This window comes from Diabrotica undecimpunctata, chromosome 2 (genome assembly GCF_040954645.1).
Source record: "Diabrotica undecimpunctata isolate CICGRU chromosome 2, icDiaUnde3, whole genome shotgun sequence".
Lineage (NCBI taxonomy): Eukaryota > Metazoa > Arthropoda > Insecta > Coleoptera > Chrysomelidae > Diabrotica > Diabrotica undecimpunctata.
In genome coordinates this window covers 63,462,589-63,482,453 of record NC_092804.1, presented here as the reverse complement: position 1 = coordinate 63,482,453, position 19,865 = coordinate 63,462,589, and the positions used below count along the sequence as shown (strand labels likewise).

Here is a 19,865-nt window from a genome sequence, read left to right as displayed (position 1 = left end):
ACTATTCTGATGTGACTTATTAAGTCGAAATACGTATCAATAGATACATAGACGCTTTGAACGTGAAATCAAATCTTTTCTGTCTTTTTCATGAAACATATTTCTATATAATCGAAGAAGTTTTATATCAATCCATGTCTGGTCATTAACTTGTTAAGACATAAGTAATATCAAGGTGTTGCTTAACATAAGCATATGGCTCTCGTAGAAATTTGAGCCAAAAGCGGATATTACTTTACTGGATCAGTACAATAAATTAATAATATTCCAGTAAGTCTTTTCAGTTTTTGTCATACAATGTACTACATATTTATAGACACATGGTACCAAGAGGCCAATTTCGGAAAATATTAACTAAATTATGAAAAAGAAGAAAAGGTATTGTCAAAATGACACTTTAAAAATTATTAGTAAAAATGACTCTACTTTCAGGCCAAATTCTCAAAATTCTCAGTAATGTACGGAAAACAATTTATTGCAGATACAGTTCTCGGGCAACCAAAAAATCTAAGAAAGCAACTAATAAATTTTCCCAATACCTAATTTTAAAAGCATGTATAAATGACTATCCCAAAATACTAGAAAGTATGCACCAGTATTACTATAATTTTGAACCTACGTGTTACTCTATAGGTAAGTAAAATCCAATTTCCAAACACTTAACATATTAAAACGGTAAGTGCCACAATTAAAAAAAAAAGTGTAGGTGATCGCGAAAAAATTTTTGAACATTTTCTTTTAAGTAAGAGAATTTTGGTAAAAAATTTTTTTTATAAGTATTCATATTTTATTATCATTAAGTTTTCTATTTTACAAGCCACCACTGTGGTTTCAGAATAGGAAACGGTACAAAATATAATTGTTGTAACTTATGAGTACGTTGCACATTTTAATATGACTACTCGTATTTAGTCGTATATTTATTTGTATTTATTTGCTCCTAATTCATAAAAGTACCAGAAAATAGGAAATTTAAAAACAAATCGGTTAGAGCAATTGCTGCATAGATCAAGAACATGTATCAAATAACCGAGAAATAAACGAATTGAACTATGAGATATAGAATCTTAAGCAGGTCAATTACCAAACAAGAATTCATTTGACTAAAGAATCATCTTGACAAATTAAAACTAAGAAGTGATGAAAAGTGACAAAATTAGAATTTTAACATATTTAAATTCAACAAAACAAATGCTAGTACAAAACCATGGCCAATATTATGACATAATACCATGTCGCTTGTATACCATTTTGTAGAAGAAGACATTCTATAATTTATTCTTTTGTTTTTTATGGAGCAAAAGAAATATATTATTATAGTCAGTATTGTAAAAAGAAAAGTATTTCGAACAGACAAACATATACAAAGTGGTCCAAATGTCTAGAAATGCCTAATTGTTTCTTAAATGGATGGTCCGAATTGTACAAAATCCGGATACGTCTATTCTGCAATATGGAAATTTCCAATTAGATGCTTCCACTTTTATTATATTTTCAATTTTTCTTATGTTATTCGTCACTTTAATTTTTTTTATACAACACTCTATATATTGTATTATTTAAAATTTAGTTTATTTATTAATCATGCTACATTTCCAGTACACTTCTATTTCTCTATATGCTCATAAGTCCTTATAATAACGCCTTCGCTTTCTGTCGTAGCTTTTGTTAACGCTTTTCCGGCTGTGGACTCGTTGAGCATTATTTCTTTTTATCATCCAGCAGTAGCCTGCTTACGTTCTATATTCATTGGTATCTTCTTTCCATTCCTTTGATGTCTTATTAAAATCTTGCACCCTGCTCTTCATTGACATCACCAAGGTTTGCCGGGAAGTAGTCAAGACGTAAGTGAAGAAAGTGAAGTTTAATGCTCATGTTATAACCAAGATTTTTAAAGTTGTCGATCATACCTGCGACAATTGTCTTTTAGTTTGGATCTCTTTTGTTAGGAAACCGGCAACAACTAATTTAAAAAATGTCCTTGCTGCCTTTTGTTTTTAATTTGTCCACAAAGTTAGGACCTGCAATTAGTTTTCTAATATCCGGTCCGACAAAGATTCCTTCCTTTAGCTTTGCCGTGGATAAATCAGGAAACTGTCCACAAAGATATCTAAAACACTTTTGTTCTTTAGTCAATGCTTTGACAAACCATTTCAATCAGCTCCAACTTAATGTGAAGTGGTGGAAGTAATAACTTTTTTGGACCCACAAAGCTTATTCTCTTAACATTTTTAACCCCTACTTTTAAGCTTTCTCTCGAGGGCCAAGTTTTTTATTAAGTGTTGCTTTATGTCTCTACTGTTTCATTTACAGAGAAAGCAAGGGAACTGTAAATAGCTACTTTGTTGACCAAACAGCAATAAAATCCATTTTAAATCACCACATGGGGTCCATTTGTGATCTGAATAGCAGTGTTTGCTTAAATCCTATTCAGGGTTTTCGTAACGATTTTTCAAGTGAACCGAGTGTCCAACTGGAATAAAAGCCCACTTATTGCCATTAAGGCTTCTTTTTCAAAAATAAATAGAAGATCTCTACGCATTAGGAGCATATTCTAGTTGGAAATGTACCACAAGTCCAGGAACAACATATGTTCATTTTTTAATACAGATCCTAAAACTTCTGCTTATTCCTTAGACAGGCTTAGGTCTCTTACGAAATCGTTCAGTTCAAATTGTGAGAATGGAATGGGATCGGTTGTGCCAGGATTGTAGCAATCACTATCTTTTTCACTATCGCCTTGCTAATCCAATGGCTTGTGATCATCATCCAAAGAATCTGAGGGACAGGGCGAACTGCTGATTGAATGTTAGGGTAAAAAATATCCTTTTTTTTTTTAAATTGTTACCTCGTACGTTGCAATAACTAAAATAACGGTCATCAATATGATTTTTGAGCTCTCTCTAAACCATTGGTATTTCAAAAATGTAAGGACTCCTTTTAATCTTGAAACCATTGCCTCAGTTGCCTCAGCTCTTCAATGCACACTAAACAAACTTTATTTGTGGTCCAAGGCTTATCTCGATTACCTAACTCTATACCAAAGTAAGCAAAATATACTTTTTTAACGTTTGACGTTAACGTTTTTTATGTTTAACGGTATAGTTACCGCAAATGTAACAGAAGCAATCTGACAAACTTATACATCCTCTGGTAGTCATTGTCTGTACAACACAATAACTTCACATTACCAGAAAACAGTCACTACTGCACTAGTAACAACAACACGTGAACTGCACCGAGTGAAGTGCTGCTGTGAACTGTTGAAAATACTGTTGGTTTCTTCTAATAACTTTTTATTATATCATTTTATAAAATAACTGTGAGTGATAAAATTTTTTTACCATTTTTCTCGAAATTAACGTTGAGAACAGTATAGAAATCACTTGAATTAAATTTTAAACAATTTTTTTTGTCGGAGACTTGTGGTACTGACACCGACAGTTGTTTTATGTGTTTTTAAAAGCTTCACAAAAAAACTGTTGTTCATAAAAAAGAGCAAATCACTGTTTTAATGATGGTAGGCTACGGAGATAAAAAAAGATCATCGAGTTAGAATCTATGGAGAGGGCATCACGTGACCAAAAACGACCTCACTTCGGCCATATTGTTTTGACACTTTTGACAGATCGTATATGTTTATTTACGTTTGTTGTTTTCCAATATTTGTAGTTTTATAATACTTTTATAGAAACTGTAATAATATATTGTGATATTGCATAATAATGGTTTCTTGTTCTCAACGTAGTTGCAGTGGCAGAAGCAATGTTAATAAAAAATCTTCAGGAATAACGTTCTACAGGTTAGTATACAAATATGTAAACAAAGTAATGGCCCGTACTTCAGAGAATAAATTAATAGTATTTGACTGTATTAATTTATCTTTATGTATAATATATCGTGTTTTTAGTGTTTACTGCTAATAATCATAGTTTATTAAAAATATATTGCACTTTGTAGATTATGATTAAATCTTCTGAATAACTAGTCATATTTTTATAGTAGTTTTAATATTATTGAGACCGACCATGATCTTACCGCCATATTGGTATCACCGTTAGCCACGCCTACCTACGCCGTTTATAATACACACGTTAATATGCTCATAGCTTCTCCATAGATTCTAACTCGATGAAAAAGATCCTATAGTGAAGTAGCCAACTTGTTAAAGCTACACGAATACGTGATGAAAGTCATTCTTCAGTTATGCGTGTATTACATAAGAATTCATTCAAGCCCTACAAAATTCAGTTGTTTCAATAATTGAATGAAGATGACGATGACCGGTGATTACAGTTCAGTAAGGTAATGATCAATAAAATTGTAACTGATGAGAACTTCGTTAAAAAGATATGTTTTTCCGATGAAGCCATATTTTTACACTGTGTGGGATATGTAAATCGTCAAAGTCTAGGTAAGGTAAATCCACACTGTTTACGTGAATATTCTTCATAAAGGCCACAACAACTAAATGTATGGCCACTAAAGGCCACTAATATAGTGGATAGTCAGTTAATTGAACAGTTATTAATTAATTATAAATTATATATTTTAGTTAAAAATAAATTTGTTTTTTCAAACACTCAAAGGGATCAAGCCATTTTATCATTTTCCCTTATTTTTATTACAAAGTATTTTCCTAGAATTTATTTTAAACCCATTTTTTATCCTTTTTAAAAACATCTTTCCATTGGAACAACAGGTCAAATTTTCCCTAAAACTACTTATTTAATGCAAATTTATAGTACAGTCGTCAGTGATTTGACTTCTAAAAATCATACAAACAATCTGAATATTGCTAAGGTCAATTTTAGTACTCCAAAAATACATAAAATGAATTACCACTCATACTCCCAGGTATCCCTCCAAAATGCCCTTTGTAGGAGGGCAATCAATTTACCAAGACTCTCTACGTAGTAAAAAAATGTTTTAAATAAAAAATATGGCTAAGATAATTTTGAACAAATATGTTTATTAGCAGTTTTTGTGTAAAATGAGTCGTTATCTCAGAGACAACGCTTGAAGCGACCGGCGATGTTAAATTTCAGTTAAGACTGCGAAATAAATTTTAAATACAATTTCTATCAACTAGACGTTAAAAATTTGATACCTTATGATCAGAGTGTGTTATCGACAAAAATCAAAATGCATTTTAAAGGTGAACATTGCAGCTTCCGTGCGCAATTTTTGTATTTTGCCGCAAGTAAGGTAAGTTTTTCACCTTCAAAACGCATTTTGATTTTTGTGCGCGTAACTGAGATTCAAACTGCCGCTCGCTTCAACCGTTGTCTCTAAGAGAACAGTCCATTTTAACAAAAAGTGCTAATAATAATTTTTGTTCAAAATTATGTTAGCTACATTTTTTATTTGAAACATTTTTCTACGGCACGCGGCGTGCAGATTCTTTGTAATTTTTTTTTCGTTTTCCCAACTATCAGGAGGGGTTGTAGGAGAAAGCCCGTAAGTAGGGGTAGTAAATATTTTTGTACCTATTTTTGAGTCCAAGAATTGCCATTCTCAGCAAAATTCAGCATGTTCGTTTTGAATTTTGGAGGTTCAGCTAAATTTTAGTTCTGACGACTGGAGTATCAAATTATGTTTAAAAATAACTAAATATCTGGTTCAATCGGATGTTAAACTTTAGTTATTAAGTATATATATTTATACCACTTTAGTCAGTGCACTTCACTACTAAAGTCCAAACGCTATATAAGAGTTTTTTTCTGTAAAAACAATGTTTTTGTTTTATATCAAACTTTACAAATTTTTGATAGTTTTGTACTTATTTTGAAAAAAAGACCGTATTTGTAAAAGTTTCAATACTATTTTCTCCACTTTAACCATATATATTTTTAACTATTCATTTTAAATTGTCCAAACTTTTGGATCTTATTTCTGATGCTTAAATAAAGTTAATTCAAAATGGGTAACATTTATTTGCAATAAGGCTAGAAATAGCAATGGTAGTATTGTTTTTTTCTCGCAAAAAAATCGACCTTTGGCGTGTTCTCCCTTTCATATAGCTTTAGAAAAGACTACAAGACCTGCCGAGTTACAAAATAATAAGTAATCTTCAATTATGGTTTACGCGTAGGATTTGAGACTTACTAAAGAGATATAGATGAAATATATGGTAGTTACATAAAACAAGATTGGGCTAAGATAGCCTGGGCATGTATCAAAAGCAAATGAAAATTACCCACTTCGACGAACTCTAATAGCGGTATTAGTTGGAAATAAGAGTAAAGGTAGACCAAGACTGCAAATTGGCAATGGTTAGCAATGAACGACTGGCAAAATAGACTGGGAAAGGTCGACGCCCAACATGGACCAATGTATATATGTACATAACCTGGACCAATGAATCCAACTTGATAAAAATCAATTTTAACAGCACAACAGGTGAAAATAAAGAATCTGGGCAAATTAAATCTAGGGAGGATAGTGGGAACAAACAAAGTGGTAAGAAAATCGGTGCTCCCAAGTGAAAAACTCAAGCAATGAACAGAGTAAAATAGCATAAGAAGCTTAAGAATATTTATACCCTAATAAATGTAGCACCGTCATAATGTGGATTATAATATATTTATTGTGTTTACTAATATTTATGTATTAATTACCTATTTAGTAGTTACTTTTTTTATCATTTCGCTTTTTAAATATTAAGTCATCGAATATTACTCGTATAATATATACTCTTTGGTGTCTCGAATAGTAATTCGTTTTATTGTCTCGGAGGTAATATGACTTTTGTGTGTAGGTTTACATCAAAATTCAATAATGGATCAAATCGCAATGCAGAAAATGGCCGAAGGGATGACACTTGTTGCCAGGTGTAAATATGATGGTCACATAGTAGGAGCAGCTATAAACGAATCGTCGAATCCTTGGGATCCCGATTTAAAAGAAAAACTGGCATGTCATATCAACTGCCCACAAATGAAACATTGGCTTCTTTTTCAAGTAAATACGTTTAAATTTAACATTTCCTTAATTTATTAATTAAATAAATTATACATGTAATTACCTACTACTGCCAAAATATAATTCCCGCTCTGATTATTTTATGTATAAAAAACTGTTTCATTTGTTGTTTTCACTATACAAATCATTTTTTTTGGAAATTATATTGAAGATTATGTACAATATGTGCATTAATATAAAATGCTTTTTGCGAATCAGTATTTTTTTTTTCTTTGGAAAGAACGGCTGGGGAGAACTTTGAAATATTAAATAGGAACCCCCATTTTTTATTGCAGGTTTGGATACCTTATGAAAAATAAGACTTTTATTGAAGATATTCTGTATCTGATATCTGATAATTCTGTATAATTTTCTCTTTTAACTTTAAAGTTTAGTCTTTACTATCATCAGTTTTGCAATTTGTTATAATATCTTCAGATATATACAGTATGGTGCAAATGAAAGGAAAAATTTGTTATTTCGTAAATAGGCAACTTTAAGGCAAAATCCTGAAAAATTCCTAAAAATAAAAATCAGTCGATTTTTGTTTTTAAACAGGCTGTTCTTAAGGATCACTTTTTATTTTTAACGTCATCTATGTGACCGTGATGACGTCATTGCTAAAATTTTTAAATAAAAATGTGAGCGTTGTACAATATGTACAGTAATTGATTTGTGTATTGCCACAAATAATATTAGTGATAAAATTTTAACAGATTTCCTAATAAAATGTAATAAATATGGGTATTATGTATTTATTGACAACCAAAAATAAATTTTGTAAAGGCAGTCACTGGTTATGAAGTATTTTATCTACTCACTTTTTACCTTTTTTAAAAATCTAGTTACCTTGCCAATATTAACATTGATACTTGGATATTTAAACTTAATTAACTTTCTGTCAAGTCTATAATATTAATATTGTAGTAGACGTTTTCAAAAAGTCTTTGTATTTATCAACAAGATGCTGACTGAAACACAAACAATTGAAACTCTCATAAGGATTGATTGTGGATATAAACAAGTACACAGAAAAAAGTATGTACGTTATTTAATAATAAATATTCCAACCGAGAACAAGTTTACAATCCACTGGAAGCAAAATTGGGAAGAAATTCAAAAAAATTAGTCATGTCAAAGATTTTCCTAAATGTTGTTAAAAACCAAAATCTGAAAACAAAAAAGAGGTTTTGTTGGGCTTTTAGGATAATACCCATACCAGTTCATGGTGGGTAGCATTAGATTTTGACATGGACAATTCAACAGTTCTTAGAACGCTGAATCTTAGAAAGCTAAGAAACAGACTAAAGAAGGAAAAGCGACATCACTACAAAGTGAAAGTATATTGGTAGAAAAAAATAAAGATCTAATGTTTTTAAAAAAGGTTTTTTTCTCTGATGAAGCTACATTTCTACACTAAACGGTCATGTCAATCGTCAAACTTATCGGTACTGGGCTACGGAAAATCCACACTGTATACAAGAGTAGAGTACTCAATACCCAGAGGAAGTTAATGTTTGGACGGGAATAAATGATAATAGAATCATTGGACCATACTTCTTCAAAGAAACCTTAACATATCCTCGATATTAACCCACATACTACTACTGTCCTTTTAAAAGGCTATCGATCTATTTCCCTTAAATTGATAGCTTAAACTTATCGTTGATAGATGGCGCCTGTAGGGTTTACTGTCAAACATATCAATCAAGATACATTATGACACACACACACACGCAGTGATCAACCCTGCCCCTAGGAACATGTGTATACCAATGTAAGAATGGGATCCACATGTCCGAAGATCAAACCGGTCACACCTCGCTAGTCGAAGTGGTACCTATCTGACCCCCAGGCTTTTCCACCACCCCTCCTCATCGTGTGACTTACGTGAGGAGGCTTATGATCTGAAATTTACTTAAGATGCCCTGGGTAATAGGACATCCTCGGTTTTTAGTGAATGTGGTTATGCCACCTAACTGTAGGGGTAGCCACATCTAGGCTTTTCTCCCTATTTACTTTACTGACTCAATTGATTTTACTCTAGCTTTACGTCGGAACTTGAGTCCATAAAAAAAGAAAAAAGAGCGTGTGTTCCGACCATAGAGCCATCAGCCTGAGCTGATGACTCTATGTCCGGAAAAGAGTGTGTGCTCGGTCACTCAGCCGCCGATTTGGCAAAATAAATTTTGTTCTCCTCGCCGGCTGAGCACCCGAGAGGGGTCCGGCCACCAAGCCCATGCATGCCGCACATGACCTCAGTGCTCGGATTTCGCGAGTAGATCTTTCATTTCGATCTGCCTTAAGGGCCTAGTCCGCGGAGCGGTATATAGAATTCTATATTTGCTATATAAGGTAAATTTACGTTAAACGGTTTAATGAGAAGTATGAATGTATCAATATGAATTTACGTTATTTAATCAGAAAACACATTTTTTTTTTTTTTTTTTTTGTGGACTTCCTTGTGGCGTCGGGACTATAAAATGCCTGGGCAACAATTCTTTCCTTTTTTCCTTAATCCTATTTGTGTGCGTGTATTGGGGTGTGCATTCCCAAGTGTATAATGCTCTCACACACCCCGGTGTATATTGGACTTATAATTACCTAAAAACCTAAAAAAGAAAAGCGTACCCTCTCGCCAGAGTTTTTTTTGGTGTGTTTTCTGATTGACTGCATTTCTTTGTTCGTTCTTCTTGCAACCATCTCATTCTTTATTTATTCGTTCGGGTTCTCCCTATATCGAGCTATCTGTTGTTTTGGTCTTCTGTGTACCGTCCTTGTGTTTTCATTGTAGTTAGTCAGCTCTCTTAACATTCTGCTGGGGTGGTTTCTTAGTCCGTTAAAAATTTCATATGCTCTCTCGTCTAGCGTGCGTAGGATTCTTGTTTGTCCTGAGTCTCTATATACATATCTCAAGGGTACGTACCTTGGTATCTTAAGGGCATCTCTGACTATTTGATTTTGAGTAGTCTGTATCTTTTTCCTGTTTGTTTTACAGGTGTGTCCCCACGCAGCGGATGCATATGTTAGGACTGGCAGGATAATACTATTCGCAACCCTGATTTTGGTTTTAAATCGTAGTTTACTTTTCCTTCCAATAAGTGTTGAGAGCTGACTTTTCAACGCTTTGGCTTTGCGTATTTGCTGATTGATGTGCTCAGTGAACGTTAGCTTCTTATCTAGATGTACCCCTAGATATTTAGCCTGGTTGGTCCAGTCTACTGGGGTGTTTTCGATTGTAATTTCGCGATTTGGTACACTTCTTCTGTGACTAAACATTACAGCCTGTGTTTTATCTGGATTTAGGGCTATTTTCCATTTTATGCACCATCTTTGGAATCTGTTTAGTGCTCTTTGCAGATGATTAGCTGCATGATCCGGGTTTCTCCAGCTAACAGCTATTGCTGTGTCGTCAGCGTAAAGACTCAACAGAGAGCCTGGCTCTTTTGGCGTGTCGGCCGTATAGATGGTGTACAGGTACGGCGACAGCACCGCTCCCTGAGGCACACCCGCCTCCAGGGTCCCGACTTCGGATAGGGTTGCCCCTATTCGAACTCTGAACCTTCTGTTGGCAAGATATGTTGCAAGGAGGCATGTCATCGCCTCACTGTAACCAAATTCATTCATTTTATAGATGAGTCCATGGTGCCAGACTCTGTCGAAGGCTTTGCTGACGTCCAGAAAAGCTGTAGCTGTGTACATTTTTTCATTAAATCCTTTGGTGATGAATTCTGTAAGTCGTAGTACCTGTAATTCACAGGAGTGTTCGCTTCTGAACCCGAATTGAGCCTCTGGTATGGTTCCTAGCATTTGTGATTCTTCATTGAGTCTTTTTAGTATAACTCTTTCCGCTATCTTGCTTATAGATGATAATAAGCTGATAGGTCTGTAATTTTGCGGAAATGTGCCGTTTTTACCAAGGTTTTGCAATCATTATTACGTGTGCCTCTTTCCACCTATCTGGGAAATATCGTAGTTTTAGCATGTTGTTTATTATGTTAGTGATATAAACAATAGCTTTTGTTGGTAGATTTTTCAGCGCCCTATTTGTGATGTTGTCGGGTCCTGGGGCTTTTTTGGCATTTGTCATTTTTATAAGTTCCTTTATTTCTTCGGGAGATGTATGTGTAATACCTATTCTGCCCTTTTTCCTTCTAAGTCTTCTCGCTGTTCTTTCTACCTCTTCTTCAAAGTCTATGTCATCGTCGGGGTCTTCGTTGTTTCTACACGCCCTTTCTAGTTCGTCCTTCATGACTTCGGCTTTGTCGATTTCCGTATGGACAATCCCGTTTACTCCGTGTAGGGGAGGTATGGGTTTCTTGTCCTTTCGAAGGATTTTAGATAACTTCCAGAAGGCGGATTTGTTAGGATTTAGCTCATCGATATAGGAGTCCCAGCTTTCATTTCTATGATTTTGAAGTTGTTTTTTCACTTCCCTGTCTAGCTCATTTGCAATCCTTTTGTCTTCTACCATTCTTGTGCGGTAGGCTCTTCTTCTTTTCCGGTTTTTCTCTTTGATTAGGTTTTGAAGTTCTATACTTATATCCCTGAATCTTCCTTTTTGTCTTGTGATTGTTTCGGTTTTGGAGCTGGCATCGATAGCATTGTTTATTGCTTGTTCTAGTTTTATTACACTGTCTTCTAGTTCTGTAATATTATTAATTGTTGGGATGTTACCGATGTTCTCGCTCACAATTCTTCTAAAGTTTGGCCAACTTGTTTTCTTTCTGTTGTGGGGCTGCAAATAGTTCAATTCTGTTGCGCACAGGGTCAGGACGATTAGGTTATGTGTCGAATCGCCTTCATTTAGAGAGTGTATCTCGTATTGTTGACCCACGTTGTGTAGGATTGCAATGTCGAGATACGTAGGGAGTTCTCCGTGGAAACATGTCGGTTCTGTTGGTCCGATGACATATGTGTTCGGTCTGTTCTCGAGATGGTTGCAGAGATATCTTCCGTTTCGGTTGGTCGTCCTGTCAAACCAATTGGGAGATCTAGCATTTAGGTCTCCAATAATTATAGTTGGCTCTTCTGAGTTCAGTATTAGGCTCAAATCTTCGTTGAAAATCGGATCATGTGGTCTAACGTAAGCTGACACTATTTTTAGTGTTTCGTTGTTGGCCTTAAGTCGAATAATTGTGGCTTCCATTGTCACCAGTCCGTCTGGTGTTGGGATGTGCTCGTGTTCGAGTCCCCTTTTGACTAATATAGCTGTTCCTCCTGATAATGCTCTATGATCCGTTCTATAGATATCGTAGCCTGGAAATTTTGTTTTTTTCCTTTCCACTAGTTTAGTTTCTTGAAGGGCTACGATATCGAGCTCTAATCTGTTTATTATTTCATCCAGAAGGTTGATCTTTTTGAATATTCCGCCGGAATTCCATGGCCCAATGCGTAGATCTTCGTTTTGGTTTGCTAACATTTTCGGACGGCTTCTCCAAATGCAGTCATCATTTTTGTTGCTTTGTCCATCATGGACATCATTTCCATCATTTTGTTATTATACTCTGTATGGAAGTTTGCGATAAGGGTAGCTGCATCCTGTACCGACACTTCTTGTGTTGTGCTGGAGATTCTGAGGTGGTTTCAGCGGATTTTTTCGCTGCCTGTGCGTAGCTGACTCCTTTGTTGATTGGAGCGCTGTTTATGGGTCTTCCTACCGGTTTTGTTGGGGCAGGTGTTTTCTTTTTGGGGGCCTTAGAGCATCCTCTATAATTTGCTGTGTGCGCTTCACCACAGTTTGCACATTTGGGGTCGGTTTCCCGGCTTTTCTCACAGTCGTTACTGATGTGGTTTTCTCCGCATTTTACACATCTGGATCCGCAATGGCATGCCTTTGAGCTGTGATAGAACCCTTGACAGTTATAACACTGTAGGGTGTCTTTTGTGATTTTGAATTCATCCTCCACATAGATGCGCATGTAGCATATATCAGATATTTTTTTAATTTTTGCAACGTCTTCCTCTTTGAGGGTGACGATGAAATGTGGCAGTACTTTTTTATCAGCTTTTTTGGAGATCATATTGATCACCCTTGTTGCTTCTATTCCTTTATTGTATAGTTCGTCTTTAATTGCTACTGTGCTAGTAGTAGCAGATAGCCCTTTTATAATGACTCTTTTTAGTTTATCGCTATCTATGGGATATGCGATGAATTCTACTTTTGGACTGTGTTCTTCTAGGATGTGTACCATTCCTAGGTAATCTTTTCTGGTTTTTGTGTTAATAACTATCGATCTGCCTGATCGTGCAAACTTGTTGACTGATATTATGCCTTGGTTGGCTGCTCTCTGCAGGATTTTTTGGTGTTCTCCTACAGTTTTTAGGATTATCGCCGGTGGTTTCGGCTCTTTTACTATAGGCTCCTCGCTTGTTTGCGGTGAGTCTTTTGGTAAGTCGTTTTCTTTTTCAACTTGGCTATTTTTGCTCAAGTTATTTTGGGCAGTTTTCTTTTTATGGCTTCTTTCATGAGCCTCGTTCGCAGCCTTGTTAAATTCGATTTCTTTCCGCTGATTTATTATCTGCGTCTGCTTTTCGGCGACGCTTATTTTTGTTTTCACACTACTGTCTGATTTCTCAGTAGTGGTGCCTGTCTTTTTTCCTTTTTTGTTTTGGACTTGTGTCCAACCTGCAGGTTCTTTGGTTGTTATGATTCTTTCCGGCTCTTTAGGCTTGCCTTTGCTACCGGATGGCTTTACGGGGGGAGGTGAACCGATTCCTAGTTCCACTAGCTTTACAACGTCATTATCGAGGGAGGCTTTCCACGGGTCGATTTCCATTATTGACTCTTCTTTCTCCTTGGCTGCTGTTAATGCCATTATATGTTGTACAAGTTTTTGTATCTCCTTGTCCTTTTCTTTGTTTTCGTTTCTCAGCTCAGTCATCTGAGCGAGAAGGTCTTGGATTTGTTGATTTGCCTTTTCCTCGCGGATACGGCTTTCTTCTTTAAGGGATTTGATCTGTTCCGTCAGTACATTGACCGACCTTAAAAGCTCATTGGCCTTTTCCCTTTCCGCCATTTCTCTGGCCTTTTTCTTTACTTCTTCGTCTTCCGAAGAGTCTTCTTTGGGCCTTAGCCTTTTCATTTTCTTGCCGATTTCGGGCTCGGCTTCATTTTTGGAGACGTTGTCCACGGCGGGTTGTGTCTCTACTACAGTTGGGGGTGGGGCTTCGCGCGATTCCGCAGCTGGGCTCGGCTCTTCGTCGATGGCGTCCATCGTATTGATATCGTCATCGGTGTCGATTTCGCTTTTTTCTTCCTCCGACTCGGGCAGATAGGAGTCATCGTCAGATATTACGATTTCTATGTCGTCGATCGCGGGATTAGTCGATTTAATAAATTTATTATATAGCTCGATCGAGCTGTCAACAGAGGGGTTTGATGATTCGGCTAAATCATTCTCTTCTTCTTCTTGTGTTGTCACCTGCGTGACAACACTTTCTGGGGGGGGAATATCACTCATATTGCCGTAAAGCAGTGAACAAATAGTTCATAAGATATAAGAAAATTCTACTTAGACGACTCTGTTTTTTTTCCACCGACTGACCGCTGTCAGTACGGCTTACTGGGTGCCGTCCCAGGTACCTCGCGGTAGTTCACTCCCTGTATTCACAGTGAGGGATCCTCTTCCTGTTTCTCACACCTCAGGAGCAGGGGCCGTTTCTGTCCGACCTTGTCAAATGTCAAGGCCTTACAGTGTCATCCCTGACGACACACTGAGGTGATCCCGAATTCTTCGCAAACGCGAAGCTATTATAGCCTCCGCGAGGAGCCTATAAAAACAGCTCCTCGACGGTTTAACTAGTAACAACCTCGCATCCGCTTTTCGCTAATATGTAGGACAAGTGCCTATGCCACACTCGGTGTCTTACCCACCGGGAGCTGAAAAGCTCCGTTGACAATAGGTCAGTCGCCCCCACCTAAGCACGCTTCTCTCTCACGTCCGTACTGTTCGGCTGCTCGAGTCGAACTTGATTTTATAATAGATACATTATGAGTTGCTCGCTTTAAAAGTTTGTTTACGTACCGGCATAGCATTGTTTTGTTTTTTAATAAAATATGGATGTTGCTAATTGAAAGTAACTTTTTTTTTAATTACAAATCAAATGTGGGCGCTTTACATGATATGCTAATCATTGCTTTACTTGCGTGTAATTATAGTAGAAATATTGCTTTGAGTTTTTTGTTACTTTTTTATGTACGGCCATTTTTGTTATGTTCTCTTAAAAGGACAGTAGTAATAAGCACTACAAAATGGTTATTTCTTTAGGAAACCATTAAAATAGGATGCGATAATTGCAGAACTTGGGACAGATAAGATTCCAACGCCTCCTAATGATATAATTATTTTTGCTCCAGACAATCAAGATCAGAGTGCAGAAGAGTCAAATTCCGACGACGATGACGTACCTCTTGCCACACTGCGCAAAGAAGAAACTAAACTTCGATTATTCTCGAAAAACTAGAATCTGTACAATGGCTTATAGGTGATTTGCACCAGCATCCTAAAAATATTTACTGGAGACCAGAAATCGGACCTAAACAAAATCGCACGCCATTACAGCTCAGGCTATTTTTTGACAACTTATTCAATATAATAAAAACATATACAAATACATACGCGGTACAAAAAACTTGACTAGTGATGTTACAAATTATGATATTAGGTGTTTTATGGGTGTGCTTATTTTGAGTGGCTACGTGGTATTACCAAAAAGATATATGCATTGAAAAAATCATGATGATAGAATGAAAAAGTTGCTGGAGCTCGATCAAAAGATAGATTTTCCCATATAATAATAATTCTTCATGTGTGTGATAATAATAGAATAAACAAAACAGACAAAATACGGCCATTATATGATGCAAAAAATCTTTTAAATCACGCTCCTTTACAACAAGTAGCCTAGATGAAGCTATGGTACCATATTTTGGAAGGCACCCTACGAAAAAATTTAAATGAAACAAATCCATTCGTTGGGCTTATAAGCTTTGGATGGGTACTCACCGTCTAGGTTATATTGTATGGTTTACACCGTATCAAGAAAACTTAGTGTAAATACCAGTCTCATACAAAAACTTGGGCCTTGGTTCGTCGATTGTTTTGTCTTATGCAGATGTGCTTCAATCATGCTGGCCAAAAATGAGATTCCACCTTTTTTTTGATAACTTCTTCTCATCCATGCTTCTACTAAATGAGGTAAAAACTAGAGGTATTTTCGGTATAGGTACAATAAGAGACAATAGAATACTATTCGCTTCAATTACAGATTAAAAACACAGGAATTGTGGTTTGTCGCTGGCACGACAATAGTGTCGTTACAATTGCATCTAACTTTTGTTCAGTAAAACCACATCACCTAGTCAAACGGTTTTCCCATAAAGAGAAGAGACACATTTTTGTTTATCAACTAAATATGATAAAGCAATACAATTCTTTTATGGGTGGCGTACATCGCTGTGACTAAAACATTAGTCTTTATCTATAAGAGGGAAAATGGTACTTTCCGCCAATAGTACATGGAATTGACATGGCTATTTAAAACGCGTGGCAATTGCACCAAAACGAAGGGGGAAGCCTTGATCAGCTTAAATTTAGAAGGCAAATAGCTTGCAACCATCTGAAAACCTACCAAAAAGATACCAAATGCGGCCCAACAAGACGGAATCCGTACACGGTCTTACATTCAAGATATGATGGTGTGAATCATTTATTTGTTTATTAAGAAAAACAATCTCGTCGCGGACTTTTCAAGAAAAAGGTTAAATTTTTGTGTGAAAAATGTAAAATATCATTACACTCCAAACAATGTTTTAAGGATTTCCATACTTTGTAAGTATTTTTGTCCTAATGAAGTATTATTTTCTAATATATACTGCTTCTTACCGCTGTCATTTGAAAAGAACATGACATATTTTGACAGCTAATGCAAAAATTATTATTTTAAAAACTAGTTTCAGTAATATGTGGGTTAAGAATTCCTTCAAAACTTTTTTCTCCCCGTGTTGAATCGGTTGTTTTTAAACAGAAATGATTTATATCTGCAGCAAGATGGTGCGCGTCCACAATAGGCTGTCTTGGTGCGCAACTACTTAAACAACGGCTTTTCAAATGGATAAGTCGAAGAGGAACAATAAAATGGCCGCCTAGGTCACCTGATTTGACCCCTCTTTATTTACTTTTATGGAGATACTTGAAAAGTTAAGTGTACCCAAATAGACCCCAAAATACCAATTACCTTAAAGAAAGAATACTTACTGAGGTTGCACAATTGCCTCAGGAAGTTATTGAAAAGGTTCAAGAAGAGTTCACAGCACGTCTTTCTCATTGTATTTTAGCTAAAGGTAAATAATTTAAACACTTAATTTAGGTTGTAGACTATATTTATTGACCAATGCATAGGTAATAAATATTTTCTTGTAATAATAAAAGTTAATTAATTTTTTAAACAAATACAAATATCAATTACTCAGACATATTAATGTGGCCAAATAGGTATTTAAGACACCCTTTCAAATAATGTATTAAAACACCCACATTTCCATTCAAAAATTTTAGCAATGACGTCATCATGCTCACATAGATGACGTCAAAATAAAAAGGGTTCCTTAGGAATAGTATGGTTAAAAATAAAAATCGACGGGTTTCAGGATTTTTCCTTAAAAATCTTGAAACCGTCGCCGGTTTACGAAATAACGAATTTATTTCTTTCATTTGCACCACACCGTATATTCGAGATGTTCAGGTAAATCTAACTCAGCTTCGTCACTTGCGTCCAATTTAATTATAGAATTTGTTTAATTTACTAAGATATTTACGTTTAAATCAAAACAATTAAGTTTATTTTAAAGTTTTTCAATTTCCTTCTATTCTGTATTTAACAAATATTTCAGATTTGGTTTTCTATTTTGTGTCTCAACGCTTTCCCAAAAATTGTTCGTAAGGATCTCTTTACCCACATTTTAAGTAATAATTTTCATACTGCTGTATATATTATGCTCTCGTGTTTAGCACATAATATGTGAGTATTAATCTTACACAGGATTTATGTATGTATACTTACTTTATAACACAATCTTATATTATCGAAGATCTAATCCTACAATGGTCTGTATACCTGGTACCTCCTCTGTATATATTACCGTTATTTAAGTAGTTCATTTGGTATGTCATCAGGTCTTAGAGCTTGACTATTTCTTTATGTACTTATTGTACAATTTTAAAACTAAAAATATTAAAAACAAGAAAACAAATATAAACAAAGAAGTTTCTTAGGTTTAAATAAACTGCTTACATTTTGTTGAGTAAATTGTCAAATAGTTTTTCAAAAAAACATTTATTACTTTTTTTTATATTTTTATAAACTTTTAGTTTTTTAGGCACATCTACAAAGATTTCCGAAGCTATGGGATTGTATGCATGTACAAAAGATATTTGAGATGACCTACATTTTCGTTAAGAGAGAGATCGAACATCCTGAATTTTTAATGAGAATGATGGAGGAATCTCGATCCTTGGCTGCAGATTGTGGTTTTAAAGCTGTAAGAGTAAACGCGACTACGTTTAAAATCTCGGAGATTTGTAAAAAAATGAAAATGATACGTCAAGCAGAGCTTGCTTATTGTTCTTATTTAAGTAAAAAGTTAGAACCAATATTTAAACCGCCATATCCGAATGAATCTGTTAAAGTGTATATTGATAATAGTCCCCAGAAGAATGCAAGTGTATTTAAAAGTACTTAATGAATGTATACTGTTGTAACCAAATTTAAAAATAAAATAGTAATACTAAATTCCTTATTTTTGTTATATACTCGTGTTGACGAAATAGTCGACGTTATTAACTTTAGAAGACAATTGATTTTAAAATAAACTTTATTTCTGATTATTATTATTATCTGATATTAACATAAAAAAACTAATTTAAACTAAAATTATCGAAATTATAAATCGTCTATTGTTGTTGATTGTCTCTCTTCCCCTTCGCCGGTCGCAGTTACATCGCTTCAAAAAGTTGGTACCGAGTTTGGCGCACAATGTTGCCACTTTGTTTTATTGTTTGTGAATTTTAAACACTCACAGCTTATATTATGCAGTAGCTGCTTAATAAAACTATCTTGTGTCAGTGGCTCAATTTATTTATTAGAATTTATTAGAAAACATACTTACATACTGAAATTTAATTATTCAAGTCTTTTAAAATTGTGTAAGCTATTCTTTGGTTTCAAATATAACACACTTAAATAACAATAATGTTTTAATTATTTTATGTATGGTTTTAATGTCACAGCGAAAATGATGCAAACTTGAAAACAAGAAAATTAATAAAGAAAACTAACTCTACGCAATGAAAAATAATTGCTTATATTTTGTAGGTGCTCCTTCATTATCAATAACAGCCTGCAGTCGTCTAGACATTGATTCGATCAACTTTCTTTGTTTCATTGTTTCTTCGAAGAAATATGATCATATTATTATGATCATTTATAATTTTAAAAATATAATGTATTTTTCTGGGATCCACTTTAGAAGTTACTGCATTAAGGTAAACTTCGATATTAGAGTTTGGCAGTGAGTGAAGTAGAATTGCTTCTTTTTTGTTTGGAAATTTATTTGTAGGTTGATTAAGAGCTGTAGAATATAATTTTGATGGTTGGTTTACAAGTAGATTGCCAGAACTTTCCATGGTGGAATTTCCCGCTGCTGAATCCATTTCCATGCTTGGGCTAAATAACCTGGCCCTGGTGCTAATAATGGATCATTACCGAAAGGTCTGGTAATTAACCTCACGTCAAATCGGCAAAATAGTTTGATTTGTTATAGATGAAAGAGGAAAATCAAACTTACAGTTTTTAGTTCAGAACAAGTAACACTTTTACACTGCACCTTTGTTTAAATTTTA

At 35.0% G+C, this 19,865-nt stretch overlaps 1 protein-coding gene across 1 annotated transcript; it reads left to right on the top strand.

The window, feature by feature from the left end:
* Positions 1 to 374: 374 nt before the first annotated feature.
* LOC140433325 (uncharacterized) lies at positions 375 to 18,750 on the top strand. The gene is made up of 3 exons (XM_072521356.1): positions 375 to 633; positions 6,761 to 6,963; positions 18,344 to 18,750. Exons 1-3 carry the CDS (start codon positions 417 to 419, stop codon positions 18,704 to 18,706), a joined length of 783 nt encoding a protein of 260 aa, XP_072377457.1. The 5' UTR covers positions 375 to 416; the 3' UTR covers positions 18,707 to 18,750.
* Positions 18,751 to 19,865: the final 1,115 nt, after the last annotated feature.

Bases quoted from the DNA above. Each gene is read 5' to 3' on its own strand.
- LOC140433325 (XM_072521356.1), top strand. From the start codon at position 417: ATGACTCTACTTTCAGGCCAAATTCTCAAAATTCTCAGTAATGTACGG. The intron at 634-6,760 runs GTAAGTAAAATC...TTTTGTGTGTAG, and splicing joins ACCTACGTGTTACTCTATAG to GTTTACATCAAAATTCAATA. The intron at 6,964-18,343 runs GTAAATACGTTT...TTAGTTTTTTAG, and splicing joins AACATTGGCTTCTTTTTCAA to GCACATCTACAAAGATTTCC.